Source organism: Melanotaenia boesemani, chromosome 3 (genome assembly GCF_017639745.1).
Source record: "Melanotaenia boesemani isolate fMelBoe1 chromosome 3, fMelBoe1.pri, whole genome shotgun sequence".
In the NCBI taxonomy this organism is placed as follows: Eukaryota; Metazoa; Chordata; class Actinopteri; order Atheriniformes; family Melanotaeniidae; genus Melanotaenia; species Melanotaenia boesemani.
This window is the reverse complement of record NC_055684.1, coordinates 21,159,408-21,181,869: the sequence shown is the minus strand read 5'-3', so window position 1 is coordinate 21,181,869 and position 22,462 is coordinate 21,159,408. Positions and strand designations below refer to the sequence as shown.

General features: G+C 36.9%; 2 protein-coding genes across 5 annotated transcripts; both read right to left on the bottom strand.

The window, feature by feature from the left end:
- Window positions 1-8,762: 8,762 nt before the first annotated feature.
- Window positions 8,763-12,091, bottom strand: LOC121637326 (N-acetyltransferase 8-like). 3 transcript variants are annotated; one of them, XM_041981413.1, is made up of 2 exons: window positions 11,780-12,091; window positions 8,763-10,725 (listed from the first exon to the last, which is right to left on the bottom strand). In XM_041981413.1, the coding sequence occupies exon 2, from the start codon at window positions 10,712-10,714 to the stop codon at window positions 10,037-10,039; it is 678 nt and encodes a 225-aa protein (XP_041837347.1). In that variant the 5' UTR covers window positions 10,715-10,725; window positions 11,780-12,091; the 3' UTR covers window positions 8,763-10,036. The 3 variants fall into 3 exon arrangements, with proteins under 3 accessions (XP_041837347.1, XP_041837346.1, XP_041837345.1); XM_041981412.1 differs by having other exon boundaries at window positions 11,798-12,091; XM_041981411.1 differs by having other exon boundaries at window positions 11,820-12,091.
- Window positions 12,092-14,271: 2,180 nt separating this feature from the next.
- LOC121637327 (N-acetyltransferase 8-like) lies at window positions 14,272-20,754 on the bottom strand. Of its 2 annotated transcripts, none has more exons than XM_041981415.1 (2): window positions 20,510-20,754; window positions 14,272-15,323 (listed from the first exon to the last, which is right to left on the bottom strand). In XM_041981415.1, exon 2 carries the CDS (start codon window positions 15,310-15,312, stop codon window positions 14,641-14,643), a length of 672 nt encoding a protein of 223 aa, XP_041837349.1. In that variant the 5' UTR covers window positions 15,313-15,323; window positions 20,510-20,754; the 3' UTR covers window positions 14,272-14,640. The 2 variants fall into 2 exon arrangements, with proteins under 2 accessions (XP_041837349.1, XP_041837348.1); XM_041981414.1 differs by lacking the exon at window positions 20,510-20,754 and adding an exon at window positions 20,261-20,499.
- Window positions 20,755-22,462: the final 1,708 nt, after the last annotated feature.

Sequence of the window (22,462 nt, the reverse complement as noted above, 5' to 3'; positions counted from 1 at the left end):
GCCTGTGACTGGCGAAATTTATTAAATATCTTAACCACAACCGTCATCCCTTTCCAAAGAGCAACTAAAGGCTTTTAAACCCTCCTGCTGCAGGTAATTAGCTGGAACAACCCTTTGAGGTGGGATTAGACTATACAAGCTCAAAAGTATCCACAAAAATGTCTTACTTAAAATAACAACCTGTAAAGCAAACATCATGAATAAATATTTACATGTATACATACTTAGACATAATCAATTACTGATTTTGCAACATAATTCAAATACACATTTAATTCATGTAACTGCTTCCCACCCCTCCTTGTTAATATGGTTTGCTCCAAAAGCTCTTAAGCAGGAAATTGGGCCTTCTTCCCTCTTTTACCTCGCCTGTCCTGCCAAGAAGACAACAAGAGGGGAGTATTGCCATTAATTTCTTGAGCTTATAATTTTACACAATTAGAAATAGAACAAAGTAAAAATAAGTATCAAAATGTTGTTGAATGTTAAAATACTAATTTAAGTTCTCTTTTACACAGGCAGGATGGCCAGTCCCCCTCTGCAAACAAACAAACATTTTCTCCTTTTTTAAACATTCAATAAAACAGTTAATTAATCTGTGTGGTCATATCTACCAATCATTCCAGTAACATTTGTAAGACTTGTGGTGGGGATGGAACCACCGGTCTCTGTCACACGGATCCTTAAAAAAATTCTGCTAATTTCTGATCCTTTCAAGATGGGAAGTGTAAATCTGCTGGTGTTGCAAGTTTGTAGGATTAATCTTTAAATCCTGTCAAATATATTTAAATCAAGCCTTTCACTAGACCCACTATTTTTAAATGTTTCCCCTTAATTTAAACCATTTAAGTGTTACTTTAGCAGTATAATTAGTGTCTCTGCAATTTCTCAGTTTTAATTCTTTAAAATTCCTTTCATTTGGATCTATTTCCCAATACAGCTGAGGAAAACCATCCCCACAGCATGATGCTGCCACCACCCTGTTTCACTGTGTGGATAATGGGGTGACAGATTTGTGCCACATGAGATATTTTCTAAATTGCTTTAAAAGTGGATGTTTAGTCTCAAGTACCTTTTGGTGAACTACAAACTTTCTTTTTAATGGTTCTACTTAAAGAATTTACCACTATTACACCAATGTAATCTTTGTGGAGTGTCCACTTGAAGTTGGACATACTGTATGAAAAAGACTCTGTTCAAGCTCCACAGCAGATTAGACTGATTAGACAGCACCTCTTTATTGTCTCTCTGGTTAATGCATTTCTTGCTTGGTTCATGAGTTTTGTGTTTCTTTTCTTCCATATTTTATTACTTATTTATGGATTTAATAGTGCTCTAATTACATTATACCTTTTTTATGACCTATTCCTAACTTATACCTTTCCGTAAATCTATCTCTGACGTTTCTGGAGAGCTTTATAATCTTTATAGTGCTGCTTGTTTGGTGACGATTACTTGACTTGGTGTTGCCAAAGCTGGGGCCTTAAACAGTTGCACAGATAATGAAACCAAGTGACATGGAGCACCAAATTTAGCTGTAATTTAAAGTTCAGTACTTATGCATGCACTATTTTTTAATTATTTATTTTCTCTTTTTTGTTGTTTTTACTTTATAAATTTTGATAAGTTTTTGTGGGTTTGTGACATAAAATCTCAAAAAATCAATTTGAAAAAACAAGCTGCAATGTAGCACAATGTGAGGAAAAAAAGAATGTTTATGTGCTAGCTCTGTCTTTGTGTGTGTGTGTGTGTGTGTGTGTGTGTGTGTGTGTGTGTGTGTGTGTGTGTGTGTGTGTGTGTGTGTGTGTGTGTGTGTGTGTGTGTGCAGTTGGCTGCAAAAACTAAAAAAGCAATGATGTGCAACAAAGGGGTCTAAAACATTTCTGAACAAACTTTACAAAAGCTGGTCATGTTAATTAAGCACTTTGTGATTTTCATATCGAAAGGTGCTAGATAAATAATAAAAAAATACCTACTTAGAATTAAAACTTTAACACATATGCTTTTCATCGTTCTCTCCTTTCACTATTAAAGGTTTGTCATTTACTTTAGTGAGTAAAACTTAACTGAACCCAACTTTTTAATCTGATATCGTCTGCTTTCTTTTCAATAATTTGGTTCAAAAGGTCACAGGTTAAAAAAACTGCTTGTTAACATCCTCCATTTACGGTAATGCACAAAAGATAAATTAATGTTGGGCATGAGGTGTGTGTGTGTGTGTGCACGCGCATTGCCAGAAGCATTTTTATTTGTTTGACCTGAACTGTGTTCTACATAAGGCTCTGCATAGGAAGTGAGGATCCTGCGGTCTACTGCCTCCTGGAGAGCCCAGAAGAGATGTTCATCTGTTTATCGTTAAAAGGTCGATCTGTCAACATGACCTGATCAAATAACTCTTACACACTCCCGCAGTTGTGTGTTGAGTTGTGTATGTGTGTTAGTGTTAAGGTGTGCAGTTGGGCATTTGTCCCCACGTTTTGGGCTACTAGAGCTTTTTCGCCAGGTCAACAAGTAGCTTGTTGTGAAATCACCCCTCATTTCTTTTGTTGCAAATCAGCGTGGTTGTGTATGTGCAAGTGTTTGCCTGTTGTGTCATATAGTGCAACAGTTTCTTGTGAGTCAGAGAAACTCTACTCACTTAAATTGTTTATTTGTGTCACAGAGGATGTGAACTATGGCAGTGCTAACATGCTGGTGGTGAGAAAATTTGATGTTTGCCTAAAACATCCTGCTAAGGCATAGATCACAGCTGTTAAAAGGCTGATTGCACCAAAATTGCTATTTAAGGCACACCTGCACAAAATGAAAGATGCTTTTCAGCAGCAACGTCTGCGGAGACTAGAACAGACAACATTTCAGGTTGATGGCTTCCCTCATTGGAGGATGTATTTAAAAAGAAAAGGAAAATTATGACAGTTAGTTACAGTTTAGTGACAGCTGGGTATTAATTTAAGGGAGACAGCAAGTGATTATATACTTAGTAATATGTAAGCACAGTCAATGATCCACCCCATCACCTCCCAAAAAACATGTATTTTTCTATTTCTCTCTAAGTTACAAAACTGAAGAGCCACTGAAGTGTCACTTGAATATTTTTTGTGTGTTATCATTTGTCTGAAGAGGAAAGCTCCTGCATTCAATGGAATTAATCCCACTTTTGATGAAATATTTAAAAAGAAAAATTTGAAAAAACCTCTGAAGACCACACACGCCCAACCAGAATTTCACAACTGCTATGACATTTCTAAAAAAGTAGAAGTGTCACTTAATAATAAATAACAGAAAATAATACATACAATAATACATAAAATGCCAAACATCCTCTGGCTAGTTAACTGATAGTAAAGATCATTAGTATCAGTTCTATTTTTCTGAAATTGTACCTTTTCTATGCATTATCATTGTTGCTCTCCAACTGTAGGAGATGTTAGGTTTCCCCTCCACAGAGTTTAAACACAGGGCCTATAAAAACACCATTTATATATATTTATATTTCAAAAGTTACAAAGATTTTTAAAACTAAGACGCTTACATAACCATTCACAAATATGTCTGAGACAAGGAGAGAGGAATGTCACAGCAATGGCCAAAGCCAATATCCTTACTCACAGACAGACTCAGTGCATGGGCAAGGTCCATCATTATTGACCCAGTCGCTTTCCTACAAAGGTGCTGAGACACAGTGTTGTAAAGAAAAGGAGCAGCTCACGTAATTTCTACAGAAATCCTTCAAAGTGTGGAATTTTGTCAGCCTAACCTTGTAATGGGGGTCATAGCAATTTTTATTCCTGAGTAAAACTATTTGTAAAGTAACATATAATTAATAGATTACACATCAGAGTTGATTCATATAAGATTAAAGAAATGCTGTCTTCAAAAATATGAATTAAAGAAAATGATAAATGAGGATTTTTCAGATCATATGGAGCATTTTCGCAATTTAATGTGGAGTGATTAAACATAAATAGATAATAGTGCAATGTTGCATTTTAAAAACATTTATACATTTTATCCAACACGCATGCAGTTCTACGACACGTTTCAGATTCAAATGTCCACTTATTATGAGCTGTTTTTCTTTACATATTTTCATTAAAGGAGGGTGGGGCTTTCCCCCTTTAGCTTGTCCCTTGCATTAGGAATTAAAGAAACATGGCTTGATTTAAATATTTTTTCTGTAAACTTTGATTAAAAAGTTGTAGATTGTTTCCAGTATTACATCCCCAAATTAAAATAAAACTGCAAGGAAAGACACCAAAAAATAAATTAATTTTAAAAAATTGTTTTCCATTTTTTAGATATCACACAGTGTGCACATGCTGTGTGTTGACTCTCATGCAAGGACTCTACCAGGACAAACTTTGATATGTTTGTACTCTCTGCCTCTCAAACAACTGACACAGATTCAATACTGCCCTCTTGTTTGGCATTTTCACAAATGCTGAACTCAAAGCCTTTGGTGGACATGGATAAACACTGCCAAGTGTTATAACACAGTCAGGAGTAACTTTACCTTTGGTTTCTCAATCACTCTCATTGCTTTGGGAGTATGCCAAGTGTCATTCACCTGAAATGTGAAGAAATGAACTCAAAACAAGAGTCATGTGTTGGTTCTGTGGGTACATAGATGTGGAGAAGAAGTTTTGTAAGTTTAAAGATGAACTAAAGATTCATGGATAGAAAAGCGAAAACTAAAAGATAGACACACTCTTTAATCAAGAACACAATTTCCACAGCATAAAACTGGTTAAATAAGTCACATTTAACATACAGTATTTATTTGCTTGATTCATTTTTCTGTAAAAGAACGTTAATAAGCTCATTACTTTTGCATCTACACAAAGAGGCAGAAATTGCAACAATATGTCTACATGTAGAGAAGTGTCTGTATTGTCCTGAGACGAGAACATTAAATATATTATATGAAAAGCCAGAACTAATTAATTTAACTCAAAGATGGGAAACATGGGACACAGCAACTGTAGTTTAAATCTGCCTAATTCAAATTTGTTAGCTTTAGAGCATGCAACATGACCCCTGTCTCCAGACTTTTTACTACCTATATATTTTGCTTCAGTCATATTTTGCATAATAATTTGACAGAGACCCTTGCTTCAACGTTAATCTGTGAAAAGTAATCCATTTGAGTGAATAGCATTCAATCTAAGCAACAAAGTTAAAAAACACTTGTTGGGGGCTGAACAAGAAGAAAAATAAGCTATAATACTTACCATCAAAACTAAATGTATTTCACATGTAGTTAATAACTTTGTTCAGTAAAATAAAAACAGACTAAAAAGAAATACAGATTTTTCTCATGTGAACAGCAAAACAGGAATGAGAAAACAAAAAGCTAATAGTGGGCTGTTTGTTCTAAAATAACTTTACAGGGCCTATAAAGTGAAAGCAACAACATTAAATCCTCATTGGGAACTAAAGATTAAAACATTTATTACAAGCCTGACTGGAGTTTTTTCCACATGGTAGTAAATAAGGCAATATAATGTAGCAAAGTTATGCTGCTTCAACAGAGTCAGCAGGAATCTGTCCTGCTGAGTGTTGACTGATATTCTGCTGGTGAAGGTTATCGGCGCGAAACCACATGTGGCATAGGTATGCATGTTTCTTAGAGGTTCTGATGAAGAAATGTGAAAGGTAGGCCAAAAATAAAGAGACAAATCAAGTGGGAAAAGTATTTACTGTGAACATTTCAAAATAAAAGTCAATTTTCAATTAAAGCAGCACAATCTTTCAAATAAAACATCAGATTTGAAGTCAGAATTAACTAGTAAATGTACTCACCGGATAATACTGAGTAGTTGTGATTGATGTACACTACCAGTCAAAAGTTTGGACACATTTTCCCATGAGGTTTAATGTGAAAGTGTGTCCAAACCTTTGGCTGATGTTGTATAAAATTCTACAACCCTTTTGAAGAATTTAGAGATTATAATTGTTTTATTCTTTTTTGTTAAAATTATAATGTATATCACAAAAAAGTAATCACATGCACTTAGAAGTAAAGTTGTACCTTATTTACCTATATTGTATCATTCATAAGCACCATCATATTTAAAAAAAAAAACAGATAAAAAGCCACAGTGGGCTGTACAGTGATGTGGTTGTTAGCACAGTTGCGTCACTGCAGGAAGGCTCCTGGTTTGAAGCTGAGGCCTTTCAGCTTGGAGCTAGCAAGGCTTTACCGTGACTCTGGATAGTACAGTTTCTCCCAGTCAAAAACAATAACTCTGCCTAGGAGTGACTCTGGACATGTATGGTTGTGTTACCTTGTCATGGCACACCCTGTCCTGGGTATACCCTTCCTTTTGCTTAACAGCTACTGAAGTAGACTGCAGCCACCAGTGACCCTGCAATGGAATAACAGAGTATAGAAAATGAATGTTTAGAAATGGTCAGCCCTCTCTGAAAGTCTATTAGGGCATATTTGTTCATTTTATGGGTCCTCTGCATGTGTCCTCTCCACTGCTGTTACCTCGCTCCTTTAATCTTGTAACATGATTAGGTAAATGATCATTTAAATGAATAATAGAATATGTATTTATTGGTTGGCTGGGACAGGCTCCAGCTTCTTTGTGACCCTGAACTGGTAAGGCGAGAAGCAGGGTACACCCTGGACAGGTCGCAAGTACATCACAGGGTTAAAACAGACAGACGAACAACCACTCACGCTCACTTCTAGAGAGAATTAAGAGTGACCAAATAACTTAGCATGCATGTCTTTGGATTGTGGGAGGAGGCCAGAGTACCCAAAAAGAACCTACGCATATACAGGGATGTAGGGAACCCTCCTCAGCTGAGGCTCAAACCAATGGCCTTCGTCCTTTGAGGCTGCAGAGCTAACCACTGCACCACTATGCCTCTGCTGATCAGTGCTGTTAAAATCAATGCAGAAAATATCAGATAGAAAGCTCCATTTGGCCAGCTACAAGCTATAATGTGGATGTCATTCTGAAATTAAATTCAAAGGTATATCTAATTATCAAATATATTATAATTTAATTCAAGAAAAAGTTTATATTTTTGTTTTAATAATACTTTTTTCCTCAATAATTCACAATACATGCTACTCCGTCACGGACTTGCCAGGTCTGAATGTACATATGAATGAGCGAATAGTTATATTAATGCATTAATCAATGAGTGTGCTCATGAATTAATGAACAGATGGACAGAAATGTGTATCAGACATAAATTATTATATACAGATTCAAATTAAAATAACTGCATTGAAATAACTTGTTTAGGAAAGAAAGAAAGAAAGAAAGAAAGAAAGAAAGAAAGAAAGAAAGAAAGAAAGAAAGAAAGAAAGAAAGAGGCAATGGTTAGTTAGAGCTGTTCTTTCTTAGAGGCATATTCGTTGTACTATAATCTTACATGTGGCCAACCAACTCAGTCTCTTTCTAATCCTCCAACAGAACATTATTCAGAGTTTCAAGAGATCTTTCAACTATTAAATGTTTTTTTTATAGCTGTCAGAATTTACCCGGTTAATCAGATACACACAAGTACCTCCTTGTTTCACTAAATCCCTAAAAACAAGCTATAATGACCAAAAATGTTGCGGGTAATAGTTTATACCAGGTTGGAATTAATCAAAATAACATCATTAAACAGAATGAGCACAACATATCCTGATGGAAAATAAGAGTAATAACAGTCTTTTTTTCTTCCATCTATAAAATTAGAACCAAGTGGGTGTAAGTTGATTATTTTAGGATGCTTTTGCTCGATTTTGACAACTACAACTCTTCAAAATGTCTCTCCGTCTCTAGGGTCTTTTACATTAGAAATACAAGTTCTGGTTCAGGACTTAATATATAAATAAATAAACTTTAAAGGCAGATACAACCTAAAATTGGATTATAGTGATGAGGCTGGAACAGCTCCTATCCATTTTAGATTCCAAACCTTTATCGCCACCTAGTGGTAGACTAGAATACACACACCATGGCAGTCAAAGTGCTATTGTTCTCATGAGAGTAAACACCTGGTTCCAGGTTATATGTTATCCACTTCTGTGATTCTCAGTCTGTCTGCAGCAACAATGTTCTACACAATGGAAGAGAGAAAAACCATCTGCAAGTTTTACCTCATAAGATCCCACATGAGATGATAGCAGAGTCTAAGCAGCCCTAAAAAGCAATAAATTTAAAATCTTTCAAGTGTCCCTCAAATTTCTAAGATGAAGAACAAAACATTGCTAATAAATCTGATACCACTGATATAAATCTGATGAATTAAAACACAGATTTTAATACACATTGCAAAGTTTTGTGCAACAGAATGACGTTAAAACACACTTCTGATCACAAAACAGACATGAAAAAAGAAGTATCAGTTGGTGAGGCAATGCTACCTCTAAAAGAGATTTGTGGCTCACATGCAAGTTAACTTATGTCCCATCATTTTCCCATCACAACAGCTAAAGGTGATTTTACATTTTTTTCAAGGCTCATCTGTCAGTACTGGCACCTACAATGATCTTTTACTAGATAGCACTTTGTGGAATAACCCAGACAATTCAAATCTTCCACAAAATTATCAACAACTAGTTAAAAAAGTTTAAAATCACCAGAAAAATGTGCTGTTTTTAAGTCAAAGTAGTGTATACAGACTTCTAAAGTTTTAGCAGAAATAACTTTTAATGTGTGATATGTATCATGTGTGATTACAAGACAGTACACACTACAAAATGTTGAAACAATCACACTTTGCACCACTGTTGCTGTGATATGTTGAATCTGTAATCATGTCTTTTAAATACTGACAATACACTATAATGCTGACTAGCATCATAGATGCATCTGTGTGACACGTGTTTCACAGAAAGGCAGCGCCCTCTGCTGTTATAGACTAACAATTACTGTAAAATGTATACAGTACATTTCTGACTGACACCAAGAAGCTCTGAGTGGTTGAACATGCTTTTATTTATTCATTTATTTATAGCCATGCTTAGTGGGAAACAAGTTTGTTATAGGAACAAAATTATGGTCAAAGTCATTTCAAAAAGTTACCGTTGATGTTACAATGTAGACAAAAAAAGATAGATTTTTAAGGAATCTAATGCCTTAAATATTAAAAATCAAACCTAATATCTTCTAGGGCTTTAGCATCCAAATATCTGGAGCTAAAGTCGATGAAAACATGACCAATCATTGCTTAGTTTCTTCTTTACATTAATTAAAATGCCTTTACTGTGTAATGCAGAAAAGTAAGAAAGAAAGGATTTAATAATCATGCTTATAAGCTAAAGTACTCCCCACATCTTGCTAGATTAGGCCTCCTTTCCCAACTATGTGGCTTAAGAGCATTTTAAGTACATATAGCTGCATTTGTATGTGCAGTAAATGGTGTTCAAAACATCCAAGCTGTATTTATGAGACATAAATATGACTTACAGTAAGGTGCTAAAAACTAAAGTGTTATAAAGAAAAGTCATGTTAGATACATAAAAATGTAAAAGATTTCTTAAACTAAATGAATGAATGTTAGAAAAGCTATGTATTTATCAGTGCTCATTTATTAAATTGGACTGTTTATGTTCATAGTTTTCAGTATTCATTGATTAAAACTGTTCTCATGTACAGCAAGTATATGAGTTAGTCTCTCTTTGGTTGAAACTTGTTTTTGCTTGGCTAAAAGTAATCTGTTTTATCATGGAATATATTTTAACCCTCTAAAGCCCGACCCATGAAAAAATGGCAAGTCCAATTTTATTTATTTGGCCCTTTAACAAAATGTAACAAAATGGGGATATCCACCATTTATTATCATGTGACAGTTTAAAAATATTATAATGTGGTTCGCTCCTTCTGGGTATCTATCAGAGGACAGAACACAGGTAACAGATTGTGTCCAACAGGATTTTGAGCAAAGTTTATACCATAAACTGAAGCAAAATGTCTCAAACTGTATGTCACAACTATGTCACGTCGAGCTCTTATGGGTTAAAGGTTTCAGTCAAGTGTTATTGGTCCAAAAACTTAAACCACAAGTAAAGAGCAGTGGAAAATTAGGTGATCAGGGCTTTTTCCATTCTTAAAATCGTGACTTTGGTCAGCAAAAAAATCCAAAAGGGAGCGTGTGTGTCTTTGTGTGAGAGGACAAGGCTGAACCCCAGTTTTCTATATAGAGCCACAGCCGCCATCTGAGTGGAGGTCGTCTCCAACATAACCTTAGAGAAGCCTCGCTCTCTACAGAAATCAATCACAGTCTGGGTCATCTTGTAACCCAGGCCCATCCGTCTGGAGTGAGGTGAGATGATCATCCTGAACAGTTCTCCGTATTTTTCTCTTCCACTCTGTTTGGCCATCACAGCCACCATACCAATAATGTGCGTCCTCCCATCAACCTCGGCCTCAGCCACCCAGAAACAGTCATCGGGTCTGCTCAGGTAGTTTCCAATGATGTCCTGCATGTCTGTCCGGCACCTTTCCCTTACATAACCTGCATATAGTTCATGACAACAGTAGTACATGAAGCCTACCCACGCTGCTGGTAACAACAGAGCCCCAGACACAGAGCCGAGGAGGTAGCCAGCAACACACAGAGACAATGTGATGGTGAGGTAGAGAGGGCTGGTCATGGCATTCTGAAAACAAGGGCCGATGTGCTCCAGGATGCCGTTGATGTACAGTTTAAGCACTGTGTCCTTATCTGAGGGACAGTACTGGCGGATCAACAGTTGCATGATCAGATGAGCTGCAGGGAAGAACAAAAAACAGCTTTGTAAATTTACTTTATCGCTAAATACATGCATGTCCAGAGCTACAAGTTCATTATGGATTTATCTGAGAACTGTTTTCGCAGTTGATCATTTGCCATAAAAATAAATTTTAAAAAGCCTTAGTGAAATTATTATACTATTCATTAAATTTATTGTGCAACATGTTTCCCTCTCAAGCATCAGCAGAACATGGGTTGTGTTGAACTGTTGTCAGAACAAATATGTGCTTCCTCTTTATAAAAAAAATGTGTTTTGAAGGTGAAAAACACTATTTATGTATTTCATCTTTTCAAAAATCTATTGCAATTAAAATGCTTTTCTCAAGAAATTTCATACAAAAAAGAGAAAGACATGAAAAAATAGAATCCAAATTAAGCTATATTACTGCAGGTTAGTTAACAGAGTGGCCTGCATCAAGAGTCAGGACTGTTTGTTAATGATATAGGCTAGGAATGACAAACTATGGTCTTTGAGGACTGCTGTCCTGCAGGTTTTAAATGTCTACCTGCTTCGGCACACATGCCTGAAATGAATGGGTCATGTAGCAGAACTGACAGCAACCTGTTGGATCAAATTCATCTGAATCAGGTGTGCTGGACTGGGCCATGATTAAAGTAATTCCAGTTAGCTTAACCTCAGCCATATTTATCCATAAAACCCCACGTTTGTCATTGCTTACAGTGTAATAATCCAACCCATGCGAATATTTTATCTAATGTAGCCTATGTCTGTCACTGGGAATGTTTTCACATTTGCCTGTTTTTATCTGATCTGAATCATTCATCCACCGTGGGCTGTAATATTTTAAACTCTTTTGTATCAGTTTACTTGAGGCCCACATCATGTCTTCTTTAGACCATAAACCAGGTGGCTGCTCGACATTTCTTAAAGAATTAAGAGTCAGACGTTTAGCAAAAGTTAATAAAACCCAGTTTTAGCTAGCTTAACTGCAATATAGGCATGTTTATAAGCCACAAACCACCCCGTAACTATATCAGTTTCCTTCCAAACACTACAAAATACCCTTACACCAACAAAACACCACACCTTACTCAAAATGGACTCTTACATTACGGAGGCGAGTTGTGCCGGTTGATCCTTGACGAGGAACAAACAGCAGCCAACCGACTTGTTAGCGCCTAAACGAAGCGACTAACTAACGAAACCTTGTGAACCCATGTTAAAAATTAACGTTAAACAAGTAAACGAAACACTAAGACACCACATTAGCAACTGGTAAAACATGTGTCGGGCTAAAGAACAGCTATGGGAGCAACGGAGCTGCAGAAAGATAAAAACCGAAGCGAGAAAAGATGACAACCTCCAGCTGGCTGCACTTCCTTCATGGCCGGATGAACGTCCCAAGCGGAACAGGGGCAAACAATTGTTTATGGGCCCCTGTTGGGATCTATTTCAGATCCGTTCCCCCTCCAGGTCCACAACCGTCCATTAGGACGTGTTCCCCCTGCTATGACCGACCAGTTATGGCTCAGAGGTATAAATATTTCAGGATTTATATATTAAAATGTAACAAATGAGCAGTATAAATGTCAGAATTGTGTGAACCCGCCTTCCTTCTAAACACAGGGGAACAATATCTGACAGCGTATTTCTTTCTAAGATGTGTTGCCCCTATGACTCAGAGGCGGGGGGAAATTTCACAATTTATTTATTAAAAACAAGTGAACAAATTATTAGTAAAATAATTAGTGAAAATGCTACAACATTATTATATTTTATTTTAAAATGACATGATTTATGGAGCGATCATTTTCACCTAAAAATTACTTAAACTGAAATCTCTTAAACCATTCTGAAGGTTTGTTTGTGTAATATAGTATTTGTTACTGTCAGCAACATCAATTTGAGAATATAAACATAAAGGAAGCCCTTCTTTTTGAGACACGACACCCATTATTTCCCAGGGTCATATAAAACAACCATTTGTCTATTTTTTATTACATTAAGTTTTAAAGAACTTCATTTTTTTTCTTTCTTTTTCTTTCTTTCTTTCTTTCTTTCCTAAACAAGTTATTTCAATGCAGTTATTTTAATTTGAATCTGTAGAAAATAATCTATGTCTGACACACATTTCTGTCCATCTGTTCATTAATTCATGAGCACACTCATCGATTAATGCATTAATATAACTATTCACTCATTCATATGTACATTCAGACCTGGCAAGTCCGTGACGGAGTAGCATGTATTGTGAATTATTGAGGAAAAAAGTATTATTAAAACAAAAATATAAACTTTTTCTTGAATTAAATTATAATATATTTGATAATTAGATATACCTTTGAATTTAATTTCAGAATGACATCCACATTATAGCTTGTAGCTGGCCAAATGGAGCTTTCTATCTGATATTTTCTGCATTGATTTTAACAGCACTGATCAGCAGAGGCATAGTGGTGCAGTGGTTAGCTCTGCAGCCTCAAAGGAGGAAGGCCATTGGTTTGAGCCTCAGCTGAGAAGGGTTCCCTACATCCCTGTATATGCGTAGGTTCTTTTTGGGTACTCTGGCCTCCTCCCACAATCCAAAGACATGCATGCTAGGTTATTTGGTCACTCTTAAGTCTCTCTAGAAGTGAGCGTGAGTGGTTGTTCGTCTGTCTGTTTTAACCCTGTGGTGTACTTGCGACCTGTCCAGGGTGTACCCTGCTTCTCGCCTTACCAGTTCAGGGTCACAAAGAAGCTGGAGTCTGTCCCAGCCAACCAATATATACATATTCTATTATTCATTTAAATGATCATTTACTTCTTCAGAGAGGGCTGACCATTTCTAAACATTCATTTTCTATACTCTGTTATTCCATTGCAGGGTCACTGGTGGCTGCAGTCTATTCCAGTCGCTGTTAAGCAAAAGGAAGGGTATACCCAGGGCAGGGTGTGCCATGACAGGGTAACACAACCATACATGTCCAGAGTCACTCCTAGGCAGAGTTTATTGTTTTCGACTGGGAGAAAGCTGTAGTATCCAGAGTCACGGTAAAGCCTTGCTAGCTCCAAGCTGAAAGGCCTCAGCTTCAAACCAGGAGCCTTCCTGCAGTGACGCAACTGTGCTAACAACCACATCCCTGTACAGCCCACTGTGTGTTTTTATCGGTTTTTTTTTTTTTTTTTTTAAATATGATGGTGCTTATAAATAATACAATACAGGTAAATAAGGTACAACTTTACTTCTAAGTGCATGTGATTACTTCTTTGTGATATACATTATAATTTTAACAAATTAATAAAACAATTATAATCTCTAAATTCTTCAAAAGGGTTGTAGAATTTTATACAACATCAGCTAAAGGTTTGGACACACTTTCACATTAAACCTCATGGGAAAATGTGTCCAAACTTTTGACTGGTAGTGTACATCAATCACAACTACTCAGTATTATCTGGTGAGTACATTTACTAGTTAATTCTGACTTCAAATCTGATGTTTCATTTGAAAGATTGTGCTGCTTTAATTGAAAATGGACTTTTATTTTGAAATGTTCACAGTAAATACTTTTCCCACTTGATTTGTCTCTTTATTTTTGGCCTACCTTTCACATTTCTTCATCAGAACCTCTAAGAAACATGCATACCTATGCCACATGTGGTTTCGTGCCGATAACCTTCACCAGCAAATAAAACATCAGATTTGAAGTCAGAATTAACTAGTATCTATCTATTAAAGGACAGAAGACAGGTATCAGATTGTGTCCAACAGGATTTTGAGCAAAGTTTATACCATAAATTGAAGCAAAATGTCTCAAACTGTATGTCACAACTATGTCACGTCGAGCTCTTATGGGTTAAAGGTTTGAGTCAAGTGTTGTTGGTCCAAAAACTTAAACCACAAGTAAAGAGCAGTGGAAAATTAGGTGATCTGGGCTATTTCTGATTTACAAGTCTTTTTCCATTCTTAAAATCGTGACTGTGGTCAGCAAAACAATCCAAGAGGGAGCGTGTGTGTCTTTGTGTGAGAGCAGAAGGCTGAACCCCAGTTTGCTGTATAGAGCCACAGCCGCCATCTGAGTGGAGCTAGTCTCCAACACCACCTTAGAGAAGCCTCGCTCTCTACAGAAATCAATCACAGTCTGGGTCATCTTGTAACCCAGGCCCATCCGTCTGGAGTGAGGTGAGATGATCATCCTGAACAGTTCTCCGTATTTTTCTCTTCCACTCTGTTTGGCCATCACAGCCACCATACCAATAATGTGCGTCCTCCCATCAACCTCGGCCTCAGCCACCCAGAAACAGTCATCGGGTCTGCTCAGGTAGTTTCCAACGATGTCCTGCATGTCTGTCCGGCACCTTTCCCTTACATAACCTGCATATAGTTCGTGACAGCAGTAGTAGATGAGGCCTACCCACGCTGCTGGTAACAACAGAGCCCCAGACACAGAGCCGAGGAGGTAGCCAGCAACACACAGAAACAATGTGATGGTGAGGTAGAGAGGGCTGGTCATGGCATTCTGAAAACAAGGGCCGATGTGCTCCAGGATGCCGATGCTGAACAGTTTAAGCACTGTGTCCTTATCTGAGGGACAGTACTGGCGGATCAACAGTTGCATGATCAGACGAGCTGCAGGGAAGAACAAAAAACAGCTTTGTAAATTTACTTTATCGCTAAATACATGCATGTCCAGAGCTACAAGTTCATTATGGATTTATCTGAGAACTGTTTTTGCAATTGATCATTTGCCATAAAAATACATTTTAAAAAGCCTTAGTGAAATTATTATACTATTAATTATAGTTATTGTGCAACATGTTTCCCTCTCAAGCATCAGCAGAACATGGGTTGTGTTGAACTGCTGTCAGAACAAATATGTGCTTCCTCTTTTAAAAAAAGAAATGTGTTTTGAAGGTGAAAAACACTATTTATGTATTTCATCTTTTCAAAAATCTACTGCAATTAAAATGTTTTCCTCAAGAAATTTCATACAAAAAAGAGAAAGAAATATGAAAAAATAGAATCCAAATTAAGCTATATTACTGCAGGTTAGTTAACAGAGTGGCCTGCATCAAGAGTCAGGACTGTTTGTTAATGATATAGGTTAGGAATGACAAACTATGGCCTTTGAGGACTGCTGTCCTGCAGGTTTTAAATGTCTCCCTGCTTCGGCACACATGACTGAAATGAATGGGTCATTTAGCAGAACTGACAGCAACCTGTTGGATCAAATTCATCTGAATCAGGTGTGCTGGACTGGGCCATGATTAAAGTAATTCCAGTTAGCTTAACCTCAGCCATATTTATCCATAAAACCCCACGTTTGTCACTGCTTACAGTGTAATAATCCAACCCATGCGAATATTTTATCTAATGTAGCCTATGTCTGTCACTGGGAATGTTTTCACATTTGCCTGTTTTTATCTGATCTGAATCATTCATCCACCGACTGCGGTCAAGCCAGCCGCTGTTTGCTAGTGCTTGGTCAAATCAGCCGCCCCTGTATCTCGAATGCGCATTACAACTAACATTTACGGTACACACGGAGCTGCTGTCAAAGTACCCATCATTGTTCGAATTGATGTATTTCTGTCCAACTTTGAGGAAAGATTAAACATCTTCTGTCCATAAGTAGTCAATGATTTTGATATTTTCAGATACAGTACTTAGTTTACTACCACCACAATTCATATGAAGTTCTTCTACTGTGTACTTTCAGAGTAATCAGCTGTCAAAGTACCCATCATTGTTCGAATTGATGTATTTCTGTCCAACTTTGAGGAAAGATTAAACATCTTCTGTCCATAAGTAGTCAATGATGTTGATATTTTCAGATACAGTACTTAGTTTACTACCACCACAAGTCATATGAAGTTCTTCTACTGTGTACTTTCAGAGTAATCAGCTGTCAAAGTACCTATCATTGTTCGAATTGATGTATTTCTGTCCAACTTTGAGGAAAGATTAAACATCTTCTGTCCATAAGTAGTCAATGATTTTGATATTTTCAGATACAGTACTAAGTTTACTACCACCACAGTTCACATGAAGTTCTTCTACTGTGTACTTTCAGAGTAATCAGCTGTCAAAGTACCCATCATTGTTCGAATTGATGTATTTCTGTCCAACTTTGAGGAAAGATTAAACATCTTCTGTCCATAAGTAGTCAATGATGTTGATATTCTCAGATACAGTACTTAGTTTACTACCACCACAAGTCATATGAAGTTCTTCTACTGTGTACTTTCAGAGTAATCAGCTGTCAAAGTACCCATCATTGTTCGAATTGATGTATTTCTGTCCAACTTTGAGGAAAGATTAAACATCTTCTGTCCATAAGTAGTCAATGATGTTGATATTCTCAGATACAGTACTTAGTTTACTACCACCACAAGTCATATGAAGTTCTTCTACTGTGTACTTTCAGAGTAATCAGCTGTCAAAGTACCCATCATTGTTCGAATTGATGTATTTCTGTCCAACTTTGAGGAAAGATTAAACATCTTCTGTCCATAAGTAGTCAATGATGTTGATATTCTCAGATACAGTACTTAGTTTACTACCACCACAAGTCATATGAAGTTCTTCTACTGTGTACTTTCAGAGTAATCAGCTGTCAAAGTACCTACCATTGATGAACTAACTGCATGCTTCAATTACTGGAATTCCTTTAATACAATAAAAACACACACAAACACTTAACAAATTTCAAAATATAACTTAATCTGAGCTTTGTTGGATTTCTGTAAACAAGAAGATTAATGTAACCCACAAATTAGCCTGTAGCCGGTACTAAAGGGTCTGTCTCTCTCCAAATTTTTTATTTGCTCCATGTTGGGATCTGCATGACTGTTCACTGAGCGCCCATGAATGCAGTGGCCAGAGCTCTACACTAAATGCAGACCGAGCAGCTCCAGTCACTTGCCCTGGCCTTTAGGAGTTGCTTTTCGTCCATCCCAAGGCACTGTTCATGATACCACCGTTCACAGGTATCACACTGTATCTGTAAAATAAAATAAATTTTAAAATAAAAACTATATTTAATTAAATTAAATTTTATTTATACAGTATCTTTTACAATTGAAATTGTCTCCAGACACTTTACAGAAAGACAGAGCCTGACCCCTGAGCAAGCAGTTAAGGCGGCAGCAGGACCTGGCTCATAAAGGTGACCTAAAACTCACAAGCAATCATACATTCCTATTTCTTCTATATACCCTATGTTGAAAATTATTCCGTATTGTATCTAATTTGATTAAATCATTGATCACTCTAAATCTCCCAACACCTAGAATGATGACTCTTGACTAAAAAAATTTAAAACACATTATCAATATCAACTTAAAGTTTTCATTGTGTATATAATTAGAAAAGTCTGTTTCCTTAAATTAAAATGTGTTATCACAACTTGTATTCTATTCTTTATATGTGTACATTTTAAAGCCATTACCATGCACTTGAGAAATTGTTACTTTTGTATCTTTACAGTATATCGTAGTATCATTATCCCAGAATCTTCCATGAAGATTAATAGAAGAGCAATTGTCCAAAAAATAGGGTATATAGAAGAAATAGGAATGTATGATTGCTTGTGAGTTTTAGGTCACCTTTATGAGCCAGGTCCTGCTGCCGCCTTAACTGCTTGCTCAGGGGTCAGGCTCTGTCTTTCTGTAAAGTGTCTGGAGACAATTTCAATTGTAAAAGATACTGTATAAATAAAATTTAATTTAATTAAATATAGTTTTTATTTTAAAATTTATTTTATTTTACAGATACAGTGTGATACCTGTGAACGGTGGTATCATGAACAGTGCCTTGGGATGGACGAAAAGCAACTCCTAAAGGCCAGGGCAAGTGACTGGAGCTGCTCGGTCTGCATTTAGTGTAGAGCTCTGGCCACTGCATTCATGGGCGCTCAGTGAACAGTCATGCAGATCCCAACATGGAGCAAATAAAAAATTTGGAGAGAGACAGACCCTTTAGTACCGGCTACAGGCTAATTTGTGGGTTACATTAATCTTCTTGTTTACAGAAATCCAACAAAGCTCAGATTAAGTTATATTTTGAAATTTGTTAAGTGTTTGTGTGTGTTTTTATTGTATTAAAGGAATTCCAGTAATTGAAGCATGCAGTTAGTTCATCAATGATAGGTATTTTGACAGCTGATTACTCTGAAAGTACACAGTAGAAGACCTTCATATGACTTGTGGTGGTAGTAAACTAAGTACTGTATCTGAAAATATCAAAATCATTGACTACTTATGGACAGAAGATGTTTAATCTTTCCTCAAAGTTGGACAGAAATACATCAATTCGAACAATGATGGGTACTTTGACAGCTGATTACTCTGAAAGTACACAGTAGAAGAACTTCATATGACTTGTGGTGGTAGTAAACTAAGTACTGTATCTGAAAATATCAACATCATTGACTTCCTTTGGACAGAAGATGTTTAATCTTTCCTCAAAGTTGGACAGAAATACATCAATTCGAACAATGATGGGTACTTTGACAGCTGATTACTCTGAAAGTACACAGTAGAAGAACTTCATATGAATTGTGGTGGTAGTAAACTAAGTACTGTATCTGAAAATATCAAAATCATTGACTACTTATGGACAGAAGATGTTTAATCTTTCCTCAAAGTTGGACAGAAATACATCAATTCGAACAATGATGGGTACTTTGACAGCTGATTACTCTGAAAGTACACAGTAGAAGAACTTCATTTGACTTGTGGTGGTAGTAAACTAAGTACTGTATCTGAAAATATCAACATCATTGACTACTTATGGACAGAAGATGTTTAATCTTTCCTCAAAGTTGGACAGAAATACATCAATTCGAACAATGATGGGTACTTTGACAGCTGATTACTCTGAAAGTACACAGTAGAAGAACTTCATTTGACTTGTGGTGGTAGTAAACTAAGTACTGTATCTGAAAATATCAAAATCATTGACTACTTATGGACAGAAGATGTTTAATCTTTCCTCAAAGTTGGACAGAAATACATCAATTCGAACAATGATGGGTACTTTGACAGCTGATTACTCTGAAAGTACACAGTAGAAGAACTTCATATGAATTGTGGTGGTAGTAAACTAAGTACTGTATCTGAAAATATCAAAATCATTGACTACTTATGGACAGAAGATGTTTAATCTTTCTTCAAAGTTGGACAGAAATACATCAATTCGAACAATGATGGGTACTTTGACAGCAGCTCCGTGTGTACCGTAAATGTTAGTTGTAATGCGCATTCGAGATACAGGGGCGGCTGATTTGACCAAGCACTAGCAAACAGCGGCTGGCTTGACCGCAGTATCCACCGTGGGCTGTAATATTTTAAACTCTTTTGTATCAGTTTACTTGAGGCACACATCATGTCTTCTTTAGACCATAAACCAGGTGGCTGCTCGACATTTCTTAAAGCATTATGAGTCTGCCTTTTAGCAAACGTTACATAAAACCCAGTTTAAGCTAGCTATATCAGTTTCCTTCCAAACCCGACGAAACACCCTTACACCAACAAAACACCACACATTACTCAAAATGGACTTACATTACGGAGACAAGTTGTGCCGGTTGAATCTTGACGAGGAACAAACAGCAGCCAACCGACTTGTTAGCGCCTAAACGAAGCGACTAACTAACGAAACCTTGTGAACCCATGTTAAAAATTAACGTTAAACAAGTAAACGAAACACTAAGACACCACATTAGCAAAGCACCCTTAACTCGTAAAACTTGTGTCGGGCAAAAGTACAGCTATGGGAGCAACGGAGCTGCAGAAAGGTTTCTTTTCTTCTACCAGAACTCCTATACGGTGCGATTGCTTTATCTATTGCAGCATTGCACTGATTTATCAATTACAGCTAAAACACATGCGATGGTTATTCAACAACTCAAACATAAAGATAAAACCGAAGTGAGGAAAAATCACAACCTCCAGCTGGCCGCACTTCCTTCATGGCCGGATGAACGTCCCAAGCGGAACAGGGGCAAACAATTGTTTATGGGCCCCTGTTGGGATCCATTTGAGATCCATTCCCCCTCCAGGTCCACAACCGTCCATTAGGACGTGTTCCCCCTGCTATGACCGACCAGTTATGGCTCAGAGGTATAAATATTTCAGGATTTATATATTAAAATGTAACAAATGAGCAGTATAAATGTCAGAATTGTGTGAACCCGCCTTCCTTCTAAACACAGGGGAACAATATCTGACAGCGAATTTCTTTCTAAGATGTGTTGCCCCTATGACTCAGAGGCGGGGGAAAATTTCACGATTTATTTATTAAAAACAAGTGAACAAATTATTAGTAAAATAATTAGTGAAAAGGCTACAACATTATTATTATATTTTATTTTAAAATGACATGATTTATCATTTTCACCTAAAAACTACTTAAACTGAAATCTCTTAAACCATTCTGAAGGTTTGTTTGTGTATTATAGTATTTGTTACTGTCAGCAACATCAATTTGTTGAGAATATAAACATAAAGAAAGCCCTTCTTTTTGAGACACGACACCCATTATTTCCCAGGGTCATATAAAATAACCATTTGTCTATTTTTTATTACATTAAGTTTTAAAGAACTTCTTTCTTTCTTTCTTTCTTTCTTTCTTTCTTTCTTTCTTTCTTTCTTTCTTTCTTTCTTTTTATTCTTTCTTTCTGCTAAATGTTTCAATCTACTTAGGCCTTTAAGCTTCCTAAAGATGATCTTTTTTCTTCTTGTTTTTCAAAAGCAGTTCCCTCTTAATCTCTCCATTTACAGTCCAAAATACTCTGTAAAGAAAGCATTTTACGTACACTTCAAGGTTTTCTCTAGTTTTTTTTTAAAACTGTGTGCGAGGGCTTTGAGCTGGATGAGGTTAACACAGAAAAACATGAAGTGGAGAGTGGTCACTTGCAGATTAAGGCTGATGCAGGTTGAACAAATAGTTTTAATGAACAGCTGATCATTAAAGGGCAATAAGCGGTAATTAAATAATTGCTATGTATAGAACTAGAGTTGTAGTTTCATCTGGAGTTGCACGCTGTCACAGACCATCTCTCTGTGATGATCTCCAGCCACTTGTTTAGAAGCCGGTCTGGCCGCATTCAAACTTCTTTTAAATTAACTTAAATATTTTTTCTCTACTTAGGAACATTATCATTTATTGCTTTGTTTTTTTCTCTCTATAAGTCCAACCTAGTTGGTCTAACAATGGCTCTCCCCAACCTAGTTCTGGGAGTGTGTGACAGGTCTGAAAAGTCCTGTATCAGTAAGTCTGTTGAGTGTTGTTCGGACACACAACCTGCGGGTTGCTCTGCTGCACTGCCCTCCCTCTGCTCTGGCCCGGACTTCATCTCAACAAGATGACGACGATTTCTCCTTATAGTCCCATGAGGTCCATCCACTATGTAGGATCGTGGGGCTGTATGGGGGCTGACCACAGATCCGCTCGCACCCTGATCTGTTATCCACACCTCTTGTCCTGGAGTAAGCTGGTTAAGATTTTGTGCTCAATGACGCCGATTATACTGCTGTGCATCTCTCATCCTTTTCTCCCTTTATTTTTGAGTAACAGCATCCATGTCAGGAAGAGCAGGATTCAGCTGGCCTGGAAGTGTTGGCACTGTGGTGTGAAGCCTCCTTCCCATGAGAAGTTGTGCCGGGCTGTATCCATTCTGTAGCGGAGTGGACGTATATGCAAGCAACAGCAAATATGGATCAGCAGCTTTTTTCAGGAGATCTTTCACCGTCTTTACTGCACGT

What these genes read in the sequence shown, in the direction of transcription:
- LOC121637326 (XM_041981413.1), bottom strand. Translation starts at nt 10,714, where the DNA reads ATGCAACTGTTGATCCGCCAGTACTGTCCCTCAGATAAGGACACAGTG.
- LOC121637327 (XM_041981415.1), bottom strand. Translation starts at nt 15,312, where the DNA reads ATGCAACTGTTGATCCGCCAGTACTGTCCCTCAGATAAGGACACAGTG.